We start from the raw sequence: 27,357 nt of genomic DNA on the forward strand, positions 1-27,357 counted from the left end.
TTTTGCCAGTTAATGGGTGGCTGCTGCAGGCACTCTAGTTGTTAACACATGCCACAGCTAAAATTGTCAATGCCAAGGACCAACCCTCACCTTCAAAAATCAGTTTGTTCACAAGAAAATAGCAGCAGCATTCAACCACTTCTTTTATTAACATTTTAGTTACAAGAGTGAGAAGTTAGACAAACATAAATAAAACCTAAGTTATTCTTCAAGTGCGCCAGAGTGAACTGCATCCTCATAGCACCCTCTCTCTTCTTTAGTTTCAGGGTGCAGTTTAATGAGATCGTCAATCCGAAGAATAGTAATTGCAGCTTCTGTTGCAAACTTCAGGCTCTTAGTTTTGACCATGGTTGGTTCAAAGACACCGGCTTGCTTGTTATCACGAGGTTTTCCGTTGATCAAGTCAAGACCAATCCTGCAAAACAACAGTCAGATGGAGAGGTAGAAAAAGCAGAAGTACAGCTGGGAGTATGCAGCTTAACTACTACTAGGTGGCAGGGACACATACATAGGACTGAAGGGCAGAGGGAGAACAGCGTGTTTTTTACTTTTTTCATGCAAATCATTGTTCAGTAAACTGGCAGAACAATTTTCCATCTAAGTCACCAACCCACTTTCGATACTCTTCCTCCAGACAGATACTTGCCATTTCAGATTTTTGCGATCCGGGTTAACTTGAGCCTCATTGTGGAATGCTCTCAGCTTTGCAACAAGATCTGTCGCATCTTGAGCAGCATTTACTGCCAATGTATTTGGAATTATTAAGAGGGATCTTGCAAATTCTGCTATTGCAAGCTGTTCACGTGATCCCTAGAAAGAAGAAAATGTTTTTCAACTAACTGCTGCAGTAAAAGGAAAAAATACAGCCATGACCAAGAGTGTCAATAGCAGGCAGGGGTTTTCACATACAAAATCTGGTTTTATGTCAAAGAATCTAATTATCAAAGAAAGAGTAACTCATATCCCCCATTTTAAAGAAGTATCTTACATTCTATATGATGATGAGGTTTTCATGAACTGTAGAACCAAATTCTAGTAGAAGAAAATAAATACTTGAAAATACACATTATCCTTGTCTTAACACATACGCATTGTTACTTCTTCATGTAAGACTTACCATGCTGGTTGCATAATTTTCGAGATATATGGAAAGTGCTGCCTCTACAGCACCACCTCCTGGGACAACAGACTTGGATTCCAATACTCTTTTAACAACACAAAGAGCATCATGTATAGATCGTTCCATTTCATCACACATAAAGTCATTAGCTCCTCGTAAGATAATTGATGCTGAAGTACGAGCCTTTGTACTAGGGAATAAAAGGAATCTGATGTCAGCTGTGTTGAACAGAAAATAAAACTCTTCTTCCTAAGATTTTTTCTTCAATGTTTATACATACACACTGTAACTTAGTAAAACATTTTTGTTTCTAATATGCAAGATTCTAGTTTGAGTCTTAAGACTTAGAGAAAGCTAGCTGAAAAAATGACCAACAACATGTTTTCCCATCAAATAAGGGGAAAATGTAATTAGATATTAAGAAAGTTCTCTTCTACATAGCCATCAAGTGAGCAATTAACAACTGCCAACGTTACAGTGTAAGCAGGGATGTAAGTGCCATGGTCGGAGTACGTCATTCACACACAAACAAGACTACAGCAAGTTAAAAACTGAGATGGGATACTGTAGCAGTGGAAAACAATATTCAAGGTACGTTCCTGTTAAATTCATACTCAAATCTTCAGGTACTAGACAGCAGTGGCATACTAAAAACCTCAAGGGAAAATACCATGTGCATAGACAGTTAGTAATGGTTGCTCTTCTTACCCATTAAAACAAATAAACAAACCCCACAAAACCAAAACTCTTTTTTAACAACATGGTCCATTTCACACTACCAAGCAGATGACTGAGTCAATGAAACCAACACAAGTAAACCCTGTCTTCCTATATAAATGTCAGATTTAGCTTTGTAGCTCCTTTTTCAGATGACATTAACTCAGATGGTACCAATTTCCTGTTACTGTCTGTAAAGGGAAGCCAGTTTAGAAAAATCTGTTATAAACAGAATTTTAAGTCTATCTAGTAATCATACATTATGGCTGATGGAACAGCTCTCCAGCCCCAGCAGAAAAGATTAAATACTAATACTTTCACTTTTAATTTGCAGTGGACTTGTATACCCTTTCCCATGCACATAACTACTCATACCACTGAGACAGCATGAAAGTAAATAAAAGGGATTTTTTCTCAAACTTGGTAGAAAGCGTTCACAAAACTGAGTATTTTAAATAAAAGGATCCTTACTTCTTGATTAGAATCAGCTCATCATCACAGATTCTCTCTTGAATCACCTCTTCTGCCTGTCCCAGCATTAATGCCTCAAAACTCTCCTCACCTTCAAGGTTTGCAAGGGTTGAACATATGGTTGCTTTAACAAACAAAAAAGTGAAATTAACTTCAAAGTCCAGCACATCCTTCGCAGACTTCCCAGAACAGGCATACAGAAAGAAAGACAGAAATTGAAAACAGAAATAAAAGCAGTGTAAGCAGAATTTTCTTAAATTCAACACCATTTCTAATTCTCAGGTAGCAATTCAGTATTCTGCTGTTTATAATCAATACTGTTCTTTCTGCTCAACTTTTACAACACTTACTTTTCCACAGCTAGTACAAGCTCCTGTGCGTTACCATTATGGAAGTGCTTTCTTGCAAATTTAAGAATTGACAGATGAAATCTGTATAGTACCAGAACTTTTCTCAACATATATTTCATGATTTACAAGTTCTTCGTTTGTCTTGAGCTTTCTATACAAAGTACTTAACACAGCTGTCCAAACAGAAGCTTATGAATGTGTGTTTAATGAAGACTTCTAATACAGATTCTGTTCCAGGAGAGGACAGTTTTCCCAGTGCAAGACAGCATTTCCCCCTGCTAAATCTTCAGCAGTCAACTCTAATGGTAGTCATCTGCTTTGACAGAAGGCACGTAAAAGCAACAGTAAAGTTAAAACCTAAAAGCGACTCAGCTCTAGTCATCCTCTCTTTGCATGGCTTGCATGTTAAGAAACTGTATTTTGAAAAGTAGTTATTAATACCCTAACAAGGGGGAGGGGGGAAGAAAGGAGGAGACAGGTATTGATTTTTCTATATACACACCTCCAGATGCCTTGGCAATCCGCTTGAGGTCCTTTTTTACAACTCTTCGTACTGCCATGGCACCAGCATCAACAAAGTATTTTAGGCACATGTCATCAATACCTCCAGTGGTAAGAATAACATTGGCACCAGTGGCCAAAATCTTCTGGATCCTTTCTTTGGTAATATCTGACTCTCTGTGAGGATAAAGTCAAATAAAAATACATAAAAATGTATTTTAAACCCTGTAATCACATTCTGTCAACCCATTTCCTGAAATCTTAATGCAGAGCTCTGCAAGAGGGGACCACTGCACAAACATACTCTGATTTCTCAAAAACTGACTTAATACTAGTTCTGCTTCCAGAAGTGAAGACTTTTACCATTAATATTTGGTATTGTTGAGAAATATTAACATTTAAAACATCTTTACCTCTTGCGCTCAGGCAAAATTACATCGAGCCACCTCAACTGAAGAGACCAAAACAAGCCTCTGAAACCCCACTGTCTCAGTTACTCAAGGTTCCACCCACCTCTGCCTTATCTGGTCCAGCTTCTCAGGGTCTGAGATAACAACCTGAACACCAAGCTTCATTTTTGCTTTCTGCAGGCTGAAGTCAAGGCATGCAATCTTTGCATTAACTATTCTCTTGGTCATACCTGAAAGCAAGAGAAAACAAGAAAAAAGATTTTGTAAAATAAAAAGAACATCGAGTTAGCATTAGAGATTTAAACTAATGTTACATTCATGTTTCAGATTTCTATTCAGTTTGCTTCTCCGGTTCTGCCCTAGTACAGAAAAATGCTAAAAAAAGACTTTCAAAGAGAGATTTTTTTTTTTAATCTTTCCTGTAACCTCTGTGAGCTTTTTTACAGACCACATCCCCAAAATACGAATGACCCATCAGTCTTGCATCTTACAGGCTACCTAATCACAACACAGCTCCACTAAATGTAACAGTTCCCTACAAGCGCAACAATGGCTCTGCACAAACAAGGTGCTTACATTCCTCCCGAAACTGTTACCACGCTGATAATGAGCTAGGGAAACTACAGTAACTTGCCCATGCTCTGTGGATCACTGCTGGCTGGCAGATCCTAACCTAGAAAACACTGGGGAAGCAGTAAGGGTTTTTTATGTTCTTGTTTTAATTGTTCTGGAATTGAAAACCCACATGATTTGCAACTAATGATAGAACAATTACTCACTTTAAAAAAGCAATATGTAAATGGCTGTAACGGAAAGCAAGAAAGAATTTGTAAAACAGAGGATGTTACTTAATCCTTGCAAATAGTTAACAAGACATGGCCTTGGGAGAAGGAACAGACACCATAAATACCTCAAGTTAAGAAATAACAAGATAAACTCAAGGAGAACCAGATGGTTACTGAGATTGAACCGAAAATTATTTGAACTATGAATAAACTATCCTACTTAGCACACAAAAAGATCCACCCTTGAGCAAAGAAAGCCCCCTCCTCACAGAACATGCACAGTGAAAAGAACAATTGCTCAAAGTATATAAAATGTTTTACCATGTGTAAAGAGCTGTGTTAGCTTTGTGGATTTACCACCTAGCACCCACCTCTGCGTAGACATGAAGTAAATAAGTATCTCGACTGTGTGTGTGTATTGCTCTTGCACACCAGGTGAAGAACCCAGATTTTGGGATAACAAGAACATACATGCAGAAAGACTAAGGACTGAGACCACACAAAAACTTTGTGGAACAGCATATGCTCTTACCCTGTGAGCCCACCACGCAGTTCAGAGCGTAACCGTTCACAAGTATGCTCTCTTTTTGGCTGCGGCCATGTGCCTTCAAAACATTAACCGAGTTGATTGGATACCGAGCTTGACCCTTCTGGTCTGTGTATTTAACTGCCAGTGCAGCATCCACCACCATATTAGCAAAGAAATCACCATCTCTAAAATGTTTTTTGTTAAGGTTAAAACTGAAGAAGAGAACTAGTATTATGCTTATGAAAAAGAAGTCAGTGACAGTACCCAAACTAAGAGTCAAAAACTGTTTCCAAAAATGAGCTCTAGGAAGGCATGGAAGTGCTACCTTTCTTCCCCATTTCATTGAAAGGAAGAGTAATTCTTAAAGCTGAACACTGGTATGAAAATTAGGACAGTCTAGTATGATAACTGCATTTTACTCGCCTTTTGTCCCTTAACAAAAATACCTATCCTATAGTCAGCATGCATTCCAAAAGCTGAAAATGCAGGTTTTCCTGTGACTATGGACTAAAATGTAACCTTTCCTCTAGTTTCAGTCCCCAGGTAGTACTTCATTTCTGTAACATTCTTCCATTCACACAATTCCTTATCTAGTCTCACTAACGCATTATGTTTCCCCGTGCCAGATAATAACATCTGTGAAACGTTTTTCACACACCTGTATAAAAACAGCCTCAATACTATATCCCATTCATAAAAACTTCTGCAAAGATAACTAGCCTAGCTACTCAAGCTCTCCAATCAATCACGCGCACTTAACTAGCCTGATCAACTTAAAGGATACATTCCTATAATTTTAGAGGACATGGATGTTTTAGCAGCATTAATTAGGCACTCCCTGCCCAATTCATCTGTGTTAATAATAAGATTTTCATTGATGTAGCGAACTGCTTCCCTGTAAAGACAAATATTGGTAAAGATTTCCACCCTCACAAAACATAAAAATCTTACATTTTTCAGCCCCTCTAAATGTTACCTCAAAGAACCAGGGATGAAATCAATTAATCTTCTCAGACAGGAATGTGTCATTTTTATGTGATTATAGAAATACAACATTATTAAATAAATAAAAAAAAGCAAACCAACCAAAAAAGCTGACTCTCCCAAAATAAAACCATACCCAATTTGCACCAAGAAGTCTGTATTAATGTAGTCACAAATACAGAAATCAACAAAAAGCATGCAGTTATTGTACCTCAGAAAATGAAATGTACTTCAACTATATTAGTTTCTTACTTGCAAGCAAGTCTGTATCCACCAATAATGGAGGTAGGATGAATTTTCTGTTTCACTAGCTCATCTGCATTTTTCAGAAGTTCTGCAGCAATAATTACCTGTTTGAAATACAAACACTAAACACAAGTATTCCATACACAACCCCCCTACCTATTGTCATTAAGTGGAAAGCAGAATCATGGTTCTCCAATGCCTACTCAGTAGAAACAAGTACCTGCAATCTAGAATTACAAATAGTTTCTGACACCAGGTAAAAGCTACCTGATTCTACCCCCTAGCCCCTGCCCCACAGTGCCAGAAGTGTCAGGCAAGTTTTCAACACTCAGCATCCTTACTAGTCCTCACACTTTAATTTCTTACGGTAGTTAAAAATTAAGAACCTTAATTCAGAGCCTATCCTCAACCCTCAAGAAAGGAAAAAATAATGAAACCGCTGTAAGCAAATACCACTCCAAAGCACCAGCTGTCTATGGAAACTAGCATCATTCAAGAAAAACAAATATGGATTTGGTAACCTACTTAAAAAAACTGCCTATATTCAGTCAGCTTCAGTGTTTTTGTTTTTCACTCTGTATAACTGATCGACACCGCATCAAGATTTGTAACAGATAAATCAAAACGCGCACTGTGATAATGAAAAACTGACTTCTGCTACATCCACCTGCAAAACTTCCTACGTACCACTGAGGTTGTCCCATCACCAACTTCTTTGTCTTGCAGGTCTGCCAGCTCACAAAGAACTTTGGCAGCAGGATGCTCCACTTCCAGTAGTTTCAGAATGGTTGCACCATCATTAGTAATGGTCACGTCCTAATTTTCAGAAATCAAATGTTAATATGAATTATACTTCCATTATGTTTTAACTCTTGGGTTTCATAACATTCAAATAAATGAAAGTTAATTACTCTTTGCAAATGGCCATAAAGTAACTGTTTATACTAAAATGTTTACTATCTCTTTTTAACCAGGCGTCCCAGTCTAACAACAGAAATGTTATCAGTGCAAAATCTGCACTTTCTTTTTACCTGGAAAGTTTTTATGTTACAAAAACTCATCTAAGATGTTGCACATACTATATTAGTAGGAGTGCAATGACTACCCTCTAATACAGTATTTTATTACAGCAGCTTGTACAATGGCAAAGTTCCTTAATTTGCTTAAAATACTCCAAAATATGAAATACTGCTTTAAAATTGTTACAGGATTATTTGTAATATTTTTTTTTTTTGTATTTCTCCTAATGTGAAGACCCATACGTACCAGTCAACACCATGACAAGGCCCAACTTTAGTGGTGATATTGTGGGGATAACTGGATTTGACCAACACTTCTAAGTGGTGACAAGAACTTACGTGTAGTGAGGAGACAACTGTACCATGTGAACTACAGTACTAGACTAAACTTAAACGATGTAGCACACACTACCTGATGCTCAATTTTACCAGAGTTCTCCTCCTACCCCCTCTCAGAACCCTGGAAAAAACCAGCAATGTGGCACACTGGACCTATGAAACACACTAAGTGGAAGCACTTTTACACAATCATGTAAGTCTTCCTGACAGTTCTTGAAGAAAGCTTACTTACCCCAATATCATCCACCAACATCTTGTCCAGACCAACTGGCCCAAGAGAACTCTTCACAATATTGGCAATAGCAGATGCTGCAGTAACTGAATAAATGAAAGAAAAATTTAAGTTTTTAGGTTTACAAGAAAACGTGCCAAGAATCTGCATTTCAGAAACTTGAGATAGTGACCTAATCAAGATTAGGTTTCAGCCTAGCTAAACTAGTAATGGCTTGCTGCTACTAAAAAATACTATCTGTGCCAAACCTCACACGTCTCCCTCCAAGCTGGTTCAGCAAACTAATCTGGCAAAACCAACCAACAAGATTCATTTTCTGCTGGCATGGAGGACACTACAGTGGTCAGAACAGCAATAACAGCAGCTCAGCAACAGTTACAAGCACTGGTTCTTGTGGCAGCAGCCAAGTCATGCCATGAAATTTCACTCATTTACTCCTCAGTTCCAGGCAGATAAAAACCAATGGTATCACCACATACCAATCTGTAACACATCTTTTTGTCTTGATCAGATCTGCGACTGAAACAAAACGCTTATTCTCTAAGTCAAGAAAGTCAAAAGTGACCTTTCAGTCACTACTAAAATAACATGAAACCTCTAACACAGCGGTTTGTCCGAAGGATGTTCTGCCAATTTCATATAGGGAAAAGATACAGTCAACCTTTTCCTTCAGACCATGGCAAGTTTTTATTTATCCCACAAGCATAGCCACTTAATCTGGAAATTGAAAAAGTGGTAGTATAATGGGAATATTTACAACTCACACCTTCACACTGAATTTCAAACAATACAACCATTTCCTTTGCTTTGGAGAAGTAAAGAGCAGCTCTCTGAAAGAAACAACAGTTGTATCAAAGGTCCCATTACCAAGCAGAATCTCAGGTGTAGATTAAAGTAATTCTCATTCTAAGTGTTCTGCCTAGAGTATCATCACAGATACACGACTCTCAGGACCATCAGGAAGCAAGACTTCAGCTTCCCCTTTGTCTACTCCGAAACTGAGAACAGTCTCGGAATTTGCAGCCTTCCCCTTTGATTCGGGATAAAATCCTGAGAAATGTGGAACGTCTTTGAAAACTACAGTCAAAAACACTCATTTTGAGGACGGTCTCCACTTTCAGCAGCAGTTTATTTCCCCGTGCTGTGTAGCTGTAAGCTTCCCCAGCCGCCCCTTCCCCACCGCGGTTCCTCGGCCAGTCTGCAGGCCTTGCCGGCTCACGCCTTACGAGCTCGGGAGGGAGGCGAGCCGGCATGCAGTCGGCAGCCGCCCCCCTCCCGGCGTACACTTCTACCAAGAAACTGTGAGGGACGCGGGATCGCTTCACAGCGGGGAGCGGCGCGGGACTGCGCGAGCCTCCCGTCTCCTCGCGGAGACTGCGGAGAGGGAGCAGTGCCACCCGCCCTCCCTCCGGCGGCAGCGGCCCTCTCAACGGCTCCTAACGGCCCAGAGCTGAGGGAAGCTGACGGCAGGGCGAGGCCCTGCCCAGGAGAGGCCTGAGGCATGTAAGCACATGGCAGCAGTAACAGTCGCGCCATGTTACCTCCTTCCTGCCCCTCCCCCCACCGCTGATCAAGCCCCTACCGGCAGTGCGCGGCCGTTACCGTTTTGCGTGCGGATCGTGTCGCCGCTGGTCCGCTCGCCGAAGACTGCCAGGGGCCCCTCCATCGCCGCCATCTTCCCACCCGGCCGCGGCGCTAAAAGGAGAACCGAGGCACAGCGCGGAGCCGCAGAATGGTCACGGCGCCGCAAGGAATGCTGGGTACCCCCCGGCGGGTGGGGGAGTGGAACCGCCCCGCGGGTGCGAGGGGCGGGATCACGCCCTGCCCGCCCAATCCGAGGGCGCGGTACGGCCCAGCCTCAAGCCGCGATTGGTGCGCGCGGCCGAAAAATGGCGACACGCCGAGTGCGGGGCAGGGGCGCTTCCAGCAGGTTCTAGAAGGCAAGGCGCGCTTGCGCGCGCTCCTCTCCGGGGCGCGGCCGGCGCTGGGGCCTCACCTCGGCGGGGCTCGGCGCGCCGGCTCCCCGCAAAGCGGGCAAGGGTTGTAAAAGCTCAGAGTAACCCTGAAGCGGAGCTCAGCGGCCGCTGCTATGGGGTAGGCGACATCGCACGGCCTCCGGCGCCGCTTGTGCGTGATGCGGTAGCAGTAGATCTGCAGCGCAAAAGCAGCAGCAGGTTTACTTTTAATAACGGTGGGCAGGTTTTTTTGTAGCCGCTCTGGTGTCTGCCCTGCGCGTTTGGCAGGCGCTGGGAGCGCACCTCCACGCCTTGCCCCGCGTAAGTCCGGGTCCTGGGCCACCCTCCCTCGTCCTTAGGCCCGTTCCAGGGCCGGTATCTCCTCGCGCCCTTTTTTCAAGGGGAAAAATTAAAATACGATCTCCGAGTCAGGGAAAAACGTTTCCTGCTTTATTCCGTCAGACATGACACAGGGACACGTTCCCACAGGCCGCACCTAGTGCGACGGTGGTCGGCGCTTCTGCGTGACATCATCAACTGAGGCCGGAAGTCGCCGGAGTCTGCTTCCGGGGACAGTGCCGGCTTCGCCAAAATGGCGGCGCCCGGGTGCGCCTGAGTGGAAGATAGGCGACTGTCGCTCGAGGCCGTGGCGGACGCCGGCTCCCCATGGCGCTGAGCAGCCGCACCTGCCTACTGCTGGTGGCCAGCAGGCTCCAGGCACGTGGAGCGGGTAAGGTCAGCCCTCTGCGGCTCACCATGCCGGCCTGTGCCGGCAACAGGGCTCCGAGTCCCCTGTGCTGGCGGCGGAGGGCCGTTCCCAGGGTGATCCGCAGGCTGGATGTCTCGATGGGGCTGCGTCGCCGTGCGCAAGTCCCGGCTTGTGCTGGGCTGCCCCTTGTAATGGGTGTTCGGGCTGCCGTGGGACGGGGTCGCTGCTGGAGGGTCTCCGGCCGGGACGGGCGGTCTGGCGAGGAGGAGCCCTGCCCGTCGGTTTGGGGAGAGGCTCCCGGTGCTTCTCTGGACCGAGACGTTGTATAGCAGAGTGAGTTTGCAAACCTACCTGCAAATTCGTGTTTGTTAGGTTAATTAGTGACGATTAGCCTGACAGGGCCAAGGATTTTTACCTTCTTGTTTGGTAGTGCTGTTATTGGTTCTTTGTGTGCTGAACTTTTAATATTCTGTGAAGTCATAATCCTAGAAACTTTGTAGTCAGGTCTGAATTTATATTTTATGCATGAGTTTTGAACCAGTGTTAAAACTTTATGTACTTTTAATTTTTAGTTTAGAGTTCACCTTGTAGTTCTGTTATTCCATCTATTTAATGTTTAAAAAAAGCGCTGATTTTGCCCTGCTGAGTTTTACAAGCTGTATCATTCTATGTCGTATTCATTCTACTGTGTGCACTACTTTATATTTTTTTTTAAGTCTGTGGGATCTTTTTTCCTGCTTTCCCCCAAAGTTTTTCTTTTGTGTCAACTACAGCCAGTCTCAAAATTGAGACCGAAGCGGACACAAGCGAAAATGAGGTTGTTGCCCCAGACTTTACTAACAGGAATCCTCGGAACTTGGAGCAGTTGGCCCTGGCTAGGAAGGAGCGTGGCTGGAAGACGACATGGCCAAAGCGTGAATTCTGGCATAGGTGAGTCAGAAGGTCACCAGCAGAAATTAAGACTCCAAATGAAAACAAACAAAACAAAACCAAACCCCAGAAAAACCACCAGGTGGAAATACTACAAAATATGCTTTTTGGGTTGCTGAATCAGTTGCCCCCTTAGTTGTTCTTATTCTAGGTATCTTTTGTGTTCAGAGAACAGTAGGCTAGCATCATGTTAAAGTTGGCATATGCGGTGAAGATCTTTCCATCTCCTGTTAAGGTAGCAGTAACATGGCTTAAGCAACTGCCATTTGACTTGGGATTCTCCTAGTCCTGTGCTGACCATGCATCATTGTTTTATTTGAGGCACTGTAATCATCTGTTGGGTGGGTGGGTGTGTATGTGGGTTTTGTGTTGGGCAGTTTGTTTTTTTTTTTTTTAATGCTGATTGCATTAAGTAGTTCTTAACTTGAGCATTCAAAATAATTTATTTTGAGGTGAGAAGTATGTCCAGTGTGTTCATACTTGGAAATCTGATATTGTCTCAGTACAGTAAGAAATAGTTGCTCCCAATACTTTAGTTGTGTGTTACGGCTTAAGAAGTCCTGCTTGATCACTTGCCGATCCTGACAAGTTAATTTGCCATGTAAGCACAAGCCTGTAAGAGACTGCGTAGCAAACTTGAAATTACATTTCTGCTGGAGCAGTTTCCTTGATCTGGGTAATAGATCACTGCAGCACGCCGTGCAGGTGTACAGTGCTTGGTTTGGAGTGCTGGCGTGAGTTGGTGTAGGACTGTGCACCTGAGTAACAAGTGAAAAGTTGCTCTTGGAATTTCGCTCTACTGAACTAATAATGAGTCCTATTTTATGTCCCAATAAGCAAAATCCTAGGTAATAAAAGCAATATTAAGAATTCATTATTACATTAATAGTTCTAGTACATTCAATTTCATGAAGTGAATCACTTAATGCCTTTTAGCATTTGTGTGTTTTCTCTCTTTGCATCTGGAAAAGACATCACAATCCCATGTTATTTCTTCCCTGCACCCAGATTACGGCTTGAGCGCACACAGCATTATGTAGAAGCCTTTGTTGAGCGCTCCAATGGGGATATTGTGGTATCTGCCTCTACCCGAGAGTGGGCCATAAAGAGACACCTATATAGTCCTAAGGGAGTAGCAGCATGCAAAAACCTTGGCCGCGTAATGGCGCAGCGGTGTTTGGAAGCAGGAATCAACTTTGTGAACTTCAAAGCTGTTATCCCCTGGGAGCGTCGCTGTGACTCGGCAAGTACCCATCTCCTTACACTTATTTGGCTCTTTGTTCCTTTTTAAGCATTAATTTTACTTCACCATTAATTTGCTTACGTGGCTTGACAGTCCCTTCTTGCAATGCTCAAAAGGGTAGCTTTGACAAGCTGCGGTTCCTGGAATTATGCTTCAGTGAGACTGTTAACCTCTGCCCTTCCATGTAACATGTCCCTGTTGGTATTCTGGTGCCAATTGCTTTTTCTTTGTATTTATTTGTGTCTCTATCTTTTAAACAAGATTCAGGAATTTGAAAAAGCTATGGAGGAGGGTGGTGTCGTTCTGCGTGAGCCACAAAGAATCTATCGGTAAAATGGAGACTGTTGGGAAAACCTTCCATGGAACAACGATCACTTCTTTAGGTGCACGTAGCAGCACAGTGAAGGTTCAGAGCTGGAAAAAGTTGGAATGTGACGTCTTACAATAAAATGTTTGAATGGACGGGACTATGTCATATTCTTGATCCTAAAATTATCGACACCTTTAAGGCTAGAATAAACTGTTGCCATAGTTCAGCTGGACAGGTTAACAGAATTTACTTAAGAATTCAGGAATTTTAAAGTATGTTCTATTTTTCATACTTGATTTTGCATTTGTTCTAACCTGAACCCTGGAAATGCTTAGATACTCGATCCCTGTACACTGCCAGTCTAATTTAGCGAAATACAGTAATCATGTCAATGTTTAGAACCGTAATAAAGTTATGTGCTACATTTGGTAAAAAGATCAAACTCCCCCAACTCATCCCTGCAGCTTTCTCGCAGCCCCTTAGGTCTGAACTGCTTCAGCCCCACCCGTCTAGGAGGGAAGCAGCACAAATGCCAGCCGCAGGGGGTAAGAAGCCCCTTTCCCTTTGCGTGTCCCGCCGTGTGGCCAGCTCAGCTCCCCTCCCCTGCCCGGGGCCGGCGGCGCTCCCGGCGCGGCCCCTCTCAGCGGGGCCCGGGCTCCAGCTCGGCGCGCTCCTCTCCGCCAGCGGCTGAATCCGGAGCGTTCTTAAAAATCATCCTGGTGTTTTACTGCGTTTAATTCACCTAGCAGCTGGTGCCGTTTCGTAATGTTCAATGGCTCGGGGACGGCGTAGCTGCCCGAGCTTTACTGGCGAAGATGAGGCGGGAGTGAGGGCCCCGCGCGGCGGCTCCCCGGCCTCGTACGCTTCCATCCTCACCCTCCCGCCTTCAGTGCCCGGCGGCTGCCCCGTCCCGTCCCCTCCCGCCCGGCTCAGCCTGCGCTTCCCAAGGCTGCGCCCTTAAATCCGGGCGAGGGTCGCCCCGGCGGCGGTGTGCGCAGGCGCGCAGGGCCGGGGCAGCGCGGAGCCCGCCATGGAGGTGGGGGCGGCCGCCTTCGAGCGGCGCCTGCCGCGTCTGCGGGGCCGCGTCCGCCGCGCCGCCTTCCTGGGTGAGCCGCGGCCGGGGGGCTCTCGGCTGGGTCCCCGCTGCCTGCGAGCCGCTTGGCGCAGGGCCAGGCTCCGGCGTGGCTGGCGCTGAGGCGTATTTGCGCAGATAATGGCGCTGGTGTGTACACGTAGGGCGAGCTCTGGGGCGCTGGGCGTTAAAGCGGGCAGCGGCGGTGGGGAGCGAGCCCTCTGCCGTGCTGGCCGCAGCGCAGTGAGCTGGGGGTCGTGGTGTGTGTTAACTATACACACTCTCATCTCAGTTGCCTTTTTTCTTGAGCTGTGGGTTTGACACAGGTTATGGCATAGAGAGGTGTTCTGGAGATTCTTGTTCTGATGCTGGCAAAATACCTGCTTCGTATTTCATATTTTTTTTTGTTTCCTTTCCACGTCACAGCCATTGATATGGAGTTTACTGGGTTATATTCAACTGCCACCCAAAATAACAAGCCCAGGTAAAAGCTGTTGGGCTGGAAATGTGAGGGGTACTTGTTGCTCTAGCTCTGGGAGAGCTGCCTGTGCATTTGCAAACCTCCTTGTTTCCATTCCCTCCAATTCTGGTTTTGTTCGTAGCCTGTTTGATTCCCCTGTGGAACTGTACTTGAAGGCCAGGCAGAGCATTCAGCGCTTCACTGTTACTCAGCTTGGTAAGTGCTGTTCTGACACAGAAAATAATCTCCCGAGGTCTTAGTGGGAGCTGCCCTTTTGCAAGCTGGCAGGCCCTGCAGGTGCTGGTGGTTTTAATTCACTTGTTACAGAGACATTTGTTTGCTGTGGTAGGTTTTTTGGTTTTTTTTTTATTTTCACTCTGATGTTTGAATTATATCAACTTTTCAGTACTTTAAATAATGTAGAGTCGGGTGGGCCATATACTTTTTACTGGTCTAAAGTTGTTCATATTTAAAGATGGCAGGTACTAATACAGGGCTTTTAAAACAGGATGCAAGCAAGAAGCAGGGGACAAGCTCCTAGTCAAAGCTGTGGCAGTTGGTGTAGTGTATGAGTAAGGGGACTGTTAGAAGAACATGAAGGCTAGTATTTCTGATATTCCTAAATAAAAAAAAAAAAAATCAGCTTAAGAAAGGGCCTGTGGTGGTAGAGGAGGGTTATTAACGGTTAAGAACCAGTTAGAGGTCAAGAAATCAGCTCCAAAACCGCTTAAAATATTGTTCAAAGACTTAGGCTATGTAAGATCTTAATGTGCTTTTTAGGGATTAATAGAAAAAAAAAGAACCTAAGTGGTAAAAAACATGTTTCAGTCCTCTGTGGTGCCTAGCTCCTTCCAAACCCTTTTGTGGTGTAGTTGGACCCACAGACCTATGTATGCATAGTTGGAGATTTTCATCACCAACTCGCCTCTTCTCACCCAATGCTCAGTCTATTTGCTATTTTATCAGACTCTATTCCTTCTCCCACTTAACACTAAAAGCTTGTCCCTGTTTCACTTTCAGGGAGCAGGGGAGTGGCCTGGCAGTTGCTGTTAAGATTTGCATTGTGGTGTTAGTGAATGGAAAACATGTACTCCATCGGGGGGGGGGGGGGGGATCCCTACAGCCATTATCTAATTTTCACAGTATCTGTAGACATCTAGCTAAACATTGCCATTTCAACAGAGATTTCTCTCTTTTGCAGGGCTGGCAATATTCTCAAATGAAAATTCGAACAAGTAAGTTAAAAAGCAGTTTTCTGTTATAATTAAGACAGTGCAGTTGAGATTTTATGCAGAATTCTCTTGGGAGGAGTTATTTCTTACAATTACCTTCTAGACATATTTTTCTTTTCATTGTAGGTATGTGGTACATTCATACAATTTTTTTCTCTTTCCTTCAACATGGGGAGTTACGGATGTTGAATTTGCCCTCTCTGCATCTAGCATTCAGTTCCTGTCTCATTATGGCTTTGACTATAATAAGGTATGTAATCTTTCTGCCAGAAATCTAGAACAGAGGAAGTCTGTGCAATTACAGGAGAAATTAGGATTAATATCCCTAAATGCTACATTTCTGGGGTAAACAGCATCTCGCTAAAGTATGAACACATCATGTGGTTCATTATCAACAGGGAGAGTGAGTGCTGGTTTTTCTGAACTGCTGTAGAGGCAATAATCCCATGTATGTCAGCCATACAGATTTCTCCACCTCAAAAAAAGGAAACCTGTCTCTGGTGAGCCAAAGAGTTACTGAACAGACCCCAGTGGGCATTTTTACTAGCCATGAAGGTGGGGAAATCTCAGTTTACCTGCATCTTACATATTACCACATTTCCCATAAAATTCAGACTGTCATCTCGTAAGAGCACTTCTAGCAATTTTTGGACAGGAAGCATCATGATGTTGATACTGGAGGAATTTTACCAGTGTGCTTAGCTGTAGATGTTGTAGCTATGTATCCACAATGTTGCCCAGCTGTACAAGTCTGTATTATGTAGTTTAGCTACTAGTAGAACACTGCATTGTATAGTTTACTAAGTAGATAAGAACCAGTCTGAAACCAAGATGTGACCCCAGAGTGCTGAAAGAGGGCCAGAAGAATGGAAGGTCATGAAAAGAATAAGAAGAGGAAGATGACAAAGAGGAGAATGAAGAACGGATAAAGATATCCCAAACAACCACTGGAGGACCCCTGACCCGTTAGGCCACACATGCGTAGTAAGAGTGTAGATATGATAAGTAGTTCTTGGAACTGTAATGAATATGCTAATCGTTTCTCCGAAATGTCATTAATGTGCGTAGATTGGCCATATAAAGATAAACAGTGAAGAGAGTCAGTATGCATGTTGGGCATGTCGTCCCCCATGCATCTGGTGCCAAAAATAAAGAACGCCTGCTGTCTAAAACTCCAAACTAAGAATTAGAGTTTTGTCTCTGACTTTTTGGTATCGGTATTTTGACCCTTGAAGTATCTCATTGAAGGAAAGGTAAAAGCAGAGCAAAAAAAATAATATTACAGTTGACAAAAATCCTTTTCTTTCCTCCATATCTAAACATGCTTCCTTTATGTAAGAATGCATCTTGGATTACCTACAGTTTATATTTTTGAAGAGGATATTCTGAGAATGAGGCACAGCAGCATCTTTGAAGTATATGCAGGTTTTGGACCTGGCTAACCTGCTGTTCTCTGATTTGCTGCAAGAAAGTCCAAGGGAGAGTAACCAGCCTAGCTTTTTTTTCCCCCCCCCCCCACCTCAGTTCCTCAAAGATGGAATCCCATACATGAATGAGGTACAGGAGAAGATCTTTAGCCAGCATCTCTTAGCGGGTAGCTGGAACATCAGCAGGTGAGCACTATTTAGAGAGGTGGGTCCTCAGTACTGACTGTGTTGAGAGCTTACCTTCACTAGGATCGCGTTCTGTAGAAATATTAAAGCCTATTGGCCTGAATGTCTTGTCACCAGCATTTCCAGCACACTGTGGTCTCTCCAAAGGGAAGACTGAGATCACAGGATGTAGTCTGGAGAATTGGGTGAATGTTGGGAAGTGATGCTTTTGCATTCCCACAGCAAAGTATATGGTAAAGAGCTCTTTCTCACACTTTGCCTCTTTCCACCTGATCCTGCTTTAGTGTTGTGAACAGGGATGTGCTGAAGAAAGCTATTGATGAAGTGACCTGTTGGGTGGGTGCAGCAGAGGAAGAGGAGACTCTGATTCTGCAGGATCTGAGCGGTATGAAACGGGGTGCCTCCCTTGGGCATCTGTGGGCTCTGAGTGGCTTTATCACATCTCCTGAACCTCTGGGGCTGCTACTGTCCTTCGCTACCTCTTCTGTTAAACAGCTCTGTTGAGAGAGAACCTGTTGAGATGGGCACCTGTGCCCATCCTGCTCTTACAACTCTTTGCCCTGTCTCTGCCTCTGCTCCTGTCAGCATTCAGCTCTGGGCTCTGCCTTTCTGCTCCACTGGGGTGGTGAGTTTTCCTATAGTGAAGTGAATGTCTAGGTACTTGGACCATGCTTTTTGGTAACTGACTTCCATTTTTGTGCTTCTTCTGAGCAGGAACTGAAGAATTTGTAGTTGTTCTGAATCAGGAAAACTTTTAAACTTGTTTTAAATCCTGGGTGGTCTGGTTTTTGGTTTTTTTTCTCCTTGGAGAAGTGAACAGCAGGTCTCCTTTCAGAGTTTGTTCTGTCTCATGTGGAGCATCAAGGAGTTATATATGCCAGTGCACTATAGAGCTGAGGGACAGGGAATTGTAGCAGAGAAAGGGTTTGTAGGTTTGCTCACAGAAACCAAATCTTGACACTCTAGATCAGGGAATAAAATACAGAAAAGGTTACGAAGGACAGAAAGTATTTAAGGTTTTGTCTGTTGGGTTTTTTTTTTTGCAGAGTGTGAAATACAGGGGTTGGAGAGTGTGCTGTGTTTTGTATCTGCTTTTTCAGCTGTAGTAGATATGATACTAATATTTTAATAGGGTCTGGCAATGGTGAGCACCTGTGACAAAGACTATTAAGTAAACAGTAAGACTAATTAAGGTGTCTTTTTTGAATGCTGTTCAGAAGGGGACTGGGCTAGTTCCTTATCATCTGTGGGGGGAAATGCATTTTTCCCTCTAATACATGCTTGGCTTCTGTGTGTGTTGCACCGAAACCTTCCAAAATCACACATGGTCTTTTTTGTAATAGTAGTCTTCGTCCCTCTTCTTTTTCAGTTAGTCTTTTCCTTTCCTCTGTGTCCTTGCTAAAGCTTATTATTGCTGTGACCTTTTTTGTTGTTTGGTTTTTTTTTTTGTTTTGTTTTTGTTTCATTTGTTTGTAGTTTTTTCTGGGAATGGGGTGGGGTGGTGTTTCTTGTTTGTTTGTGGGGATTTTGTTTGTTTGTTTGGGGTTTTTTTGCTGTCATCATGTACGGCAATGTACCAAGATCATACATTCGGGAGTATATGCTGTATGTACAGTGGGGGAGAAGCGTCTGGTCAGTCCTGCCTAGAAAAATGTGGTTTCCTAAATAGGCTTGTCTGTACCTATGAAGTTTTTACTTTTCTTTTTTTCTCTTTTGTCTCAGGCTATCAGGTGTTTGAAGTTCAGCTGGTTCTGAGACAAGCTCTCCAAAATGTTTGGACACAACCTCTTGGAGACAAGAAGGTGAGATGGAGATGTGGACCTTTTGAAAAGAGGGTTTCTATCTAGACAGATAGGACTGGCATTCTTGCAGGGACCTTGAAATGTTGCTTTTGCTTTTAATGATAGGGTCCAGGAGGAGAAGACTGTGACAAAAGAATGTTCTGGGAACTGTTCATTATGGGATCCCAAGAAAAGAAATCCGGAAAACTCAGTAACTTTGGTTTCTGTTTGTCCTGTAGCCACAAAATACCTTGAGCTGGAAGTGCTTGTCCTTGGGGCACTTCTGGAGGGGACCCTCTCTGTGTCTCCAGACCTTGCTAGATCTGTCTTTCAATACCTCTACAAGAATGTACAGTTTGTAGCCTTTTTTTTGGTGTTTTTCCTTTGATGACTTTTGCCATGTAGTTGCTTTGAAGGCTTGTACTCTGTCTGTTCTGTGGCTTGCTGTTTTGCTATTGCTATTTTACATTTGGTGCAATTTTTTCTGAATTAAATCTATGGCTGTGGACTTCTCAGAATGTTGTATGAGTATGTTACCAGTCAGTTGCTTAAAGTAGATCATGGAGGTATTTTTTTTTTCTTCATTGGTACTATTTTGGTCTGATAACCAGTGTCAACAGAGTGACAGATTTACTCAACCTTCTCATCTGAAGTGTAGCCTTTGGGGACTCGGTTTATGTGATTGCTGGCGGGTTTTCTGGTGCCATGAACTTACCAACTTACCATATTTGTATCAAGTTACATTGAATTATGTTTGTTTGTGCTCCAAAAAAGCCTGTGGTAGGAACTGTCCTCTTAAAAAAAGAAGCATTAATAAGACACCCTTATAGCAGGTCTCTTCTGTTACTGGAGCACTGGTCTCCATACGAAAGAGAAGTGAGACAGTCCTGTGCTCCCAGGGGGATGCACTATTTCTCCATCCTTCATAGCCTACAAGCTGAACTTGTCCTCAGCATTACTGAACCCCAGTAAGCAATGTACATACAACTAGCATGGGATGCTGAGATACCCAATAACTGTTCTTTTCAGGTAATGGTGAAAAAAGTGAGTCCACAGCATCGTTGGCTTCTGGAGAACTCTCCTTATGACTCCTGCCGGAAGGAGCTCATTCTCCTATCTGCCCGGGGCTTCACTAACCTCTTCCAGACACTTGTTAAAGCCAAGAAGGTAAAATACCTTATCCCTAATCTCATTTTAACTCTCTTCCTTATTCTGCTACACTGGATGTAGAGGGATGATAAAAGATAAAGTAGTAATTTGTATTAAACGACTCGCCTCATTCGGTGTGACCATCCTGTCCGGTTGTCAGTAAAACCGAGATGAATACTTACATTGCAGTCATGGTTAGGAAAAATGAGTGTTAAACATTTCATCTTCTTACTGACCAGGTCCCGCTCCCAAAGCATGCTCAGAATTACGGATCCAAACACTTGATTTCCCTGTGTTACTTTTCTATTACTGCTGCAATCCAAGTGCAGCCAGGGGAGAGGGAACCAGAACCCATTCTGCAATGTATTTCTTATTTCATTTGAGAAAATGCAGGAGTCTGCAATGTTAAAAATCCTTGTGTTACACAGCATGAATCACCATCTAAGGAAGCTGAGCAGATTCTTGCCTTTTGGGCAAGTTACTCTTTTTTTTCAGCATGTGACAGACCAGTTTATTGAACCCAGTGGACCATTGGTCTGATTATATGTGGGAATTCTTCTGTTCTGTATGCAGATGATTGAATGAATCTCAGCTTCAGAAGACTGTGTGATGTGCAGGCAAAGGCTGTCCCTGCCTTTGTGAGTGAGCTTATAAATGTGATCGCTGGAAGGTTTTTACCAGCGTTCAGTTGAACTATGAATCCACCTAGCTCCTTAGGTCCACTGAAAATAGAATGCTTCTGGAAAAAATACTCCACTCCGTGAATCCACAAGTCTTATTTTCTGAAAGCAGTAATCTTCCTGTGAGCCTTGCAGCCTGAATGACTGGGTGAGTGTGTGGATGCTGTCTGCCAGAGGAAAGGGTTATAGCTGTTGAGTGTGTTGAGCATGAGAGCTGGTTGTCTCTGAGCTTTCTTCAAAAATATGCTCCGATGGGCTGTTATGTTTGTATTTTTCCCATAGCCCCTGGTGGGACATAACATGCTTATGGACCTTATGCATCTTCATGACAAGTTCTACAAGCCCCTTCCAGGTAATGCTGTACATAGGTGCTGTCCCCAGGCTGCTGCCTTTGCAATGGGGATGCGGCAGTGGTCACTTGCCACCCACAGTGCTTGGCAAGCAGCAGTACTAGTTGCCTCTTCGGAGCTTTAACTGTTGGAGCAGTACGTTGTTGCTCTGGCTTCACCTCTCTTTTTTTACTCATTTGCAATACCATTGGCTTTCCCTCAGTTCTATGCTGTCTTTCTTCACATGTGTTTTGCTTTCAGAAAGCTATGAGGAGTTTAAAAGAAACATTCACAACCTGTTTCCTGTCCTCATAGACACCAAGACTGTAACAAAATCTGTCTGGAAGGTAAGATGTGAAGGTCTTTACATTTGGAGGTAATGCTTGTCTTTTGCCCAAAAGAGAGGATATCTTTCCTCAGTGCTCTGTGGTTACAGAACTGTGATTGTTGCCCTGAGACATTCTGATTTTAGTTCTCATTTAATGAATCAGCAGTACCAGCAGATGAGTTCACTTACCATGAGGTCTGTCTTGGTCGGTTTTCTAATACGTTCTTCTTTTACAGAAGCATCCATTTCCTCGAGTATCTAACCTTTTGGAGATATATTCAGTTTTGTGTAGGTAAGTGGTGGGATATAAAGCCTTCAACAATCCCTTTGTTTTCTTGGGAAAGATATTTCAAAGTCAGTTATTTCATGTATTCTGTACTTTCCCTCCTCCCAAATGTTTTTCAGCTGGTTTCTTGTTTTTCTAAATTTAAAAGCAAAAGATTTGCTCATCTGTCTTGTAAAGTAATTGTGAAATAAATTATTTGTTCTAAGTCGCTTTTCATATTGTACCACCGGTAGTTCATTTGTCATGAGTTTGGCTCGCAGACAGCCTTGACTCTGAAGTTGTATGTTGCTTATGTTGTGTTAGGAAATGAGTGAGTTTCAGGTCTCAGTGAAAATACACCCTAATTGCAAATGACAGCTCCCAAGAAATGGCTGCACTGAGCCCAAAGCAGTAACTAATTACGATGTTCAAACAGAGTGTGTGCCATGATGTGGTAGAAGAGTTCTCTTTTTTTTTTTGTTTGTTTGTTTGGTTGGTTGGGTTTTTTTGTTTTTTGTGCTTCCCTTGTAGATAAATTGCTAAAAACAAACAAAGAAAAAACACCTCAGAATCCCAGTACTATATTTATAAGCACTAATTTTGTATCTCCTTCTTGGGAATAGAGGGATGAGGGGAAACTGGCAAAATTTTGCTTTTCTTAGCAAATTTGACATGAACGCAATTTCAGAACCATCTAGTCACCTCCTTTCCTTGGAGTTTTCCATTGATTTTTAGTTTGGCTGACACTTTTTGTATGCAGTTAGAGCAGATTTGCAGCTTAGAAGGTTTGACTAGGGGAAGAGACTGAGGAAGTATTTAGGAGTTAGTTTTCAAGTATCCTAGCCTTTTCATAGAATACTACCGAAGTTCCTTTTAAAGTCTTCAGTAGCTTTTTCTGAAGTGAAGTCAGAGGTCACTAGAGAACAGTAACTTGTCTATAACGTACTGAGGAAAGGCAAAAATCTTATACACCCACTTGTCTTCAGCAGCAACCTGAATTCCAAAGATTCAGCATGCCCAGTGATAACTCCTGCAAGTGACTGCTCAAGATATGGTATGTTCGTAAGCAGATCTTCAAAGTCAGGTAGCTAAAAAGGGGTTTGTTGTACCCTGTGGATATCCACATGCAAGGCATGAGTGAGTGCCAGTGGGTCTACTGAATTTGCACACATTTTTGTCCAGACCCAAAGCCTGGGCTCCCAAAATGTCATGTATTCTGCATGTCCCTGGTAGCTGCTGAGGGTAATGTAGGGCAGGTTTACATCATGTTGCTAAGTTGGGCTTGGAAGGGGCAAGGGGAGGTGGGAAGCAGCAGTCCTAGAATGGAAAGTAGTAGGAGCTTAAAGGCAGGGAGGTCCTGGAAAGTAGCAGAAGCTCAGTGGTTCATGTACAGGAGGTTGTGTTCAGTATGTGGTGTGATACTGGCTGCAAGGCAGACATTTCGTGGCTTCTCACGGCAGCAAGGTGTCCTGCAGTGCAGGGCCTGCTCTGTATTGAAATGGTTCCCATACCATCAATAACATATACAACACAGTTTTCTTTAGATCCTTATAAAAGCTACAGTTTTTTTAATGGTCATCTCACTAAGCTTTTCAGACATTCATGTAACTGCTGCCTTTGTGTTGGTATAATTTTAAAATGCGTGGCAGAAGCATAGACTTTGTTGGGTGTAAAGGTTTGAGGGCGAGGAAGGAGACGGCTGAGAGGGGACACACACCTCCAAAACACAACAGTGGATCTTATGAATGTTAGGATTCTGCAGTGGAGCAGTATACTCAGTGTGCTAAAGGTGTTCATTCCTTTTTGTTTTTGTTGGACACTTACAGCTGAGAAGAAATGTCCTCATGAGGCAGGCTATGATGCATTTCTCTGTGGTTCAGGTAAAATGCCTCTTAAACACTTCTTCAGAGTTTGTGTGGGGACTTGGCAATTCCTTTCCTCCTCCATAGCTCTATTTCATACTAAGACATACTTGTTACATACAGTCTGTTGCCCTTAGTAACTTAGCTGTACTTCAGTGAGTTTTTGCTTTCCATTCGTTTAGTTATCTTTCTTTAGCTTTGTTCTAATGCCACCTCATTATTCCTCCTTCTAGTTCTTCTGAAGTCGGCTCATTTGCTACTGTGCGGATACACAGAGTGAGTGATGTTTAAATGTTTGCTGAGAATTGCATTACATGGATGAGTTCTACAGAAAACTGTTTTCAGTTCACTCTGGCTGAATTTCTGCTTTGCAAGCTCGCCTTCCTTTTGAATAAGAGAAAGTCTTACTGGAAATGTCACTGTTCTAATTAGATTTTTATTTTATAATCTGAAAGTAGTAGCTTTATGTCAAAGCTGACATTTAAAAAATGGAATCAGGGGCCATGTGGTGGCTCAGAGATTGGGAAATGGCATTGTGACTCCTTTATCCTTGAACAATCTCTCAAGTTCAGTTCACTTGGGTAAGGGTCAAATAATTTCCCATTGGTTTCCTTTTTTGACATCCGTGTGATTCAGTGCCTTCAGTTAAGTTCCTAATAGGCAGCTGTTCAAATCCCTTCCCTTTGCTTGCAGCATTTCGACTTCTTTAGAAGATGCCAAGATATGAAATACCTATGTTGTCACTAGTTAAAGAGCTGCTTCAGGAGCTCTGTGCTCCATAGACACTGTGCAGCAGTGCAGTGCTGAAGAAACAAAACTTTGTTCCATTTTTGTTTTCTGATTTAGTGATGCAGTGGAGGTTGATTCTTCTTTCTCTCGATATCTCCCCGTGTTAGCAGAGTATCTGAACAAAGTGAACGTCATCCGAGGTGGTGTTGCTAGCATTGTGCGTATGCACTGCAGGTTTGTGACCAGGTTGTGGGGTGCATGGGACAGTAGCGTAGTTGATGGCTTTATTAGAGGACAAAAACCCAGCAGTGCCTGGGCCCACCTTGGCAGAAATTGTTGTCATACAAATGACACAATTGATCTTTCAAAATGATAAATGAGTTGAATTTCTGCTTTGTGAAATATATTCATATTGTTATCCTGTAAGATGGTGTTAGTTTACGTTGCTGTTTCTCTGATGGTTTATCCGTGGCAATCATGACCGTTTGCTTTTATGTATGATGTTTAGAAGAATCTTGGGACAAAAGAAAAATAATTTTACGCCAACAGCGATGTTGTCCAACTTGTCTTATTTTGGGTCGCATTTTGCATATTTTCTGATTATATTAGTAGTGCTTATATAGTATTTGTGAACTCGGATGTCTCCGTATTGTACACTTTACAGAATTTTTCTGGGGAAGATGCTCCCTGTCAGCGTCCGCCTCTCTTGGTTGTCCATGTCCGAGGCTGGTCAGGGCTGAATGAAAGGCAGATTCGCCAAGAGTTTAAAGCATTTTGTCACTTTGATGTGAGACGGCTTTCAAAGGACCAGTTCCTTCTTCTCTCCAATAAATTTAAGCAGTAAGTGACCGGAAAGTATTTCTTTTTTTGTCCCTTGATACTCTCTGATCGAAGTCTTCATCCCACCCCTTCCTCTGCTGTGACAACTCTTAGATGAAGAGATTCCTGTCCCGAGCTGTGGGGTGCTGTAAGCAGTGTGCAAGCCACGGCTCAGGACATCTGCTTTCATTACAGCGTCAGACGCGTTCTGCGAGATGCTAACCATCCCCCTCGCCTGGGGGTATCCATCTACCGCCACTGGAGACACTCTCCGAGCATCAGCTGCCTGCTGCAGTGAGTTACGGAGATCCCAGGAATGGGGGAGGGGGAGAGTGTGCCTTTCAGGGTGCCTGGCCCTGTCATGGCAGCAGTCTGCTGCTCTTTTGCAGTGTTCTTTTCTGCCAGCTCTTCAAGAGAAAAAGGGGTTCAGGAGGAGGTTCACTTGCCAGCTGCTGGGTGGCTACTTGTGAGCGTTCAGCCCTGGGCAACTGCAGTTTAATCTTGACCCAGGTTAACCGGGGAATGTTACCCTGTGGGTAACACAACACTGTGTATGTGCTACCGTAACAGAGGGTTATCTTAATGAACTGTAATGCTAGCTCTAATAAGCCTGAGGGGAGAGAGGCAGTGTCTCCCAGGTGTGGGATAGATGTTTTTTCTACAGCAGAGTTGAAAGCTCAGTAGTTAGGAGAGAATTCCAGATTCAAAGTACAACCCTTTTGTGAGGTGGTGACAGCGATGTTCATGAAGGGTGAATTTCTGGTCTGATAATGTTTGGGAAAGAATCTCACTGCTTAATAACAACAAAATTAAGCCCTAAATACAAGTAGCCTAACAGCATTTTATTATTCTTGCCCTTTAGAGTCTCTGGTATTGTGGCACTCTGGTCTCTCTTGGCCTTTGTACTCGGAGGAGCTCCCTGCTGTTCATTCTAAAGGACTGCCTTACAGATGGGGCGTGAGGAACGCAGATTTTTTTGTGTTTGTCTATGTTTTGTTTTGTTGTATTTTGCTCAATAAATATGTGGGGGCAAAAAGCTATGAAGAGTGTTTTTAATTCTTTTCTTGGAAATGTGTTTTTGAAGAGGATGTGTTCATTTCCAACCTGTGGTAGTTTGTAATCTGTTCAAAGCATAGTCCCCTCCCGAAGAGGGAGAGATGGTTCTTCTGATGCCTAATTTACTTTGATCCTCTGTTGGTTCTTCACAGCTATTCGTAACCCCAGTTTGTTCCCAGTGCTTGTGCTGCTGCATTAAACACATTTCTGATGAGGTTATGAAATGAAAGAGGTTATTTTTAGCTTCAATTGTAAAGCAGGTGAAATATCACTGTTTACCAAATGAAAATGGGCAGCACTGATGGAAGCAATTGCTTTTGGGGCACATGAAGGATTCTGGGGAATAGTGAATCATTTGCAGTGCTGTCAGTGTTGTTCAGTGGTACTTTCAGTGGCGGTGTAGGTGATAGGCAAGTGCAATTTATCAGCTTCCAGTTTGTTGAATATACACAGGTGAGCTGGCACACATTTATCTTTGCTTCTGGTGCACAGCATGTGAGAAGCCCTTTATCCATAAATATCATGAAACATGATCAGTTTCTGTGATACAGCTGGAGAATTTGTCAGTCCAGGGACTGTGGTCTTCAGAAATTTTTCTTATTAATTTCCTTCTCAAAAACAACCTGCTGATCTGTGGTTTCCAGATAATGGTCCCTGGATTTCATTAGGCAGACCTAGTTGGATGGGGCCCATGATCATCTGCTATATAGAATCTGCTGTTAATCAACTGTAAAGTGGGAGTTGCTGCAGGGGACCTTAAAGCAGCAGCACAGTATTGTGGTGTGCCTGAAGATCACGTGCTCTCTGCTGCTAATGGTTTGCTGCTGTGCTGCTCTTTAGAAGACAAGGGCTGTATATCTTCAGATGTGGCTCAAGTTCTGCACAGCTGGTGGTTTTTAGCCTTTGTTTCATAAGCCAGCTCCTAGCCAGACAAGTAACTGACTTCTTGATGACCTTTCTTTCTTTTTTTATTTTTGGTAACCCCTTCAAGTGATGGGGTTCTCTGTCGCAATGTTCCTTCAAATACCATTGTATCTCCCTCCCTATTTATTCTTTTTGTTAATTTTTGTTATCTTTCAGCATCATTAGACACCCTTCTTGTGTCAAGGAGAGCACAGGCTCTGTGTGTTGT

The 27,357-nt window shown here is 43.2% G+C and overlaps 3 protein-coding genes and 1 non-coding gene across 12 annotated transcripts; 2 read left to right on the forward strand and 2 right to left on the reverse strand.

Annotated features, from left to right (window-relative positions):
- Nucleotides 1–119: 119 nt before the first annotated feature.
- Nucleotides 120–9,471, reverse strand: TCP1 (t-complex 1). Its single transcript, XM_005230217.4, has 12 exons — nt 9,306–9,471; nt 7,704–7,789; nt 6,801–6,929; nt 6,120–6,217; nt 5,668–5,778; nt 4,887–5,068; nt 3,673–3,799; nt 3,161–3,336; nt 2,309–2,432; nt 1,118–1,310; nt 647–810; nt 120–415 (listed from the first exon to the last, which is right to left on the reverse strand). Exons 1-12 carry the CDS (start codon nt 9,376–9,378, stop codon nt 202–204), a joined length of 1,677 nt encoding a protein of 558 aa, XP_005230274.1. The 5' UTR covers nt 9,379–9,471; the 3' UTR covers nt 120–201.
- On the reverse strand, nt 8,319–8,454 carry LOC114014175 (small nucleolar RNA SNORA29). Its single transcript, XR_003557587.1, has one exon. It is a non-coding gene; the product is annotated as a small nucleolar RNA SNORA29 (small nucleolar RNA).
- Nucleotides 9,472–9,725: 254 nt separating the features above from the next.
- Nucleotides 9,726–13,002, forward strand: MRPL18 (mitochondrial ribosomal protein L18). The gene is made up of 4 exons (XM_013304958.3): nt 9,726–10,388; nt 11,141–11,297; nt 12,306–12,540; nt 12,802–13,002. Exons 1-4 carry the CDS (start codon nt 10,325–10,327, stop codon nt 12,871–12,873), a joined length of 528 nt encoding a protein of 175 aa, XP_013160412.1. The 5' UTR covers nt 9,726–10,324; the 3' UTR covers nt 12,874–13,002.
- A 799-nt stretch (nt 13,003–13,801) lies between these two features.
- On the forward strand, nt 13,802–26,209 carry PNLDC1 (PARN like ribonuclease domain containing exonuclease 1). Of its 9 annotated transcripts, none has more exons than XM_055809839.1 (19): nt 13,802–13,956; nt 14,349–14,406; nt 14,525–14,598; nt 15,584–15,617; nt 15,741–15,864; nt 17,139–17,227; nt 17,524–17,612; nt 18,950–19,029; nt 20,038–20,175; nt 21,120–21,189; nt 21,428–21,513; nt 21,731–21,786; nt 22,746–22,813; nt 23,586–23,639; nt 23,855–23,897; nt 24,468–24,567; nt 25,015–25,190; nt 25,365–25,463; nt 26,032–26,209. In XM_055809839.1, the coding sequence occupies exons 1-19, from the start codon at nt 13,881–13,883 to the stop codon at nt 26,102–26,104; spliced, it is 1,587 nt and encodes a 528-aa protein (XP_055665814.1). In that variant the 5' UTR covers nt 13,802–13,880; the 3' UTR covers nt 26,105–26,209. The 9 variants fall into 9 exon arrangements, 8 of the variants coding, with proteins under 8 accessions (XP_055665814.1, XP_055665812.1, XP_055665813.1 ...); XM_055809837.1 differs by having other exon boundaries at nt 13,803–13,956; nt 17,512–17,612; XM_055809838.1 differs by having other exon boundaries at nt 13,803–13,956; nt 17,512–17,612; nt 22,749–22,813.
- Nucleotides 26,210–27,357: the final 1,148 nt, after the last annotated feature.

Source organism: Falco peregrinus, chromosome 7, assembly GCF_023634155.1.
Source record: "Falco peregrinus isolate bFalPer1 chromosome 7, bFalPer1.pri, whole genome shotgun sequence".
In the NCBI taxonomy this organism is placed as follows: domain Eukaryota; kingdom Metazoa; phylum Chordata; class Aves; order Falconiformes; family Falconidae; genus Falco; species Falco peregrinus.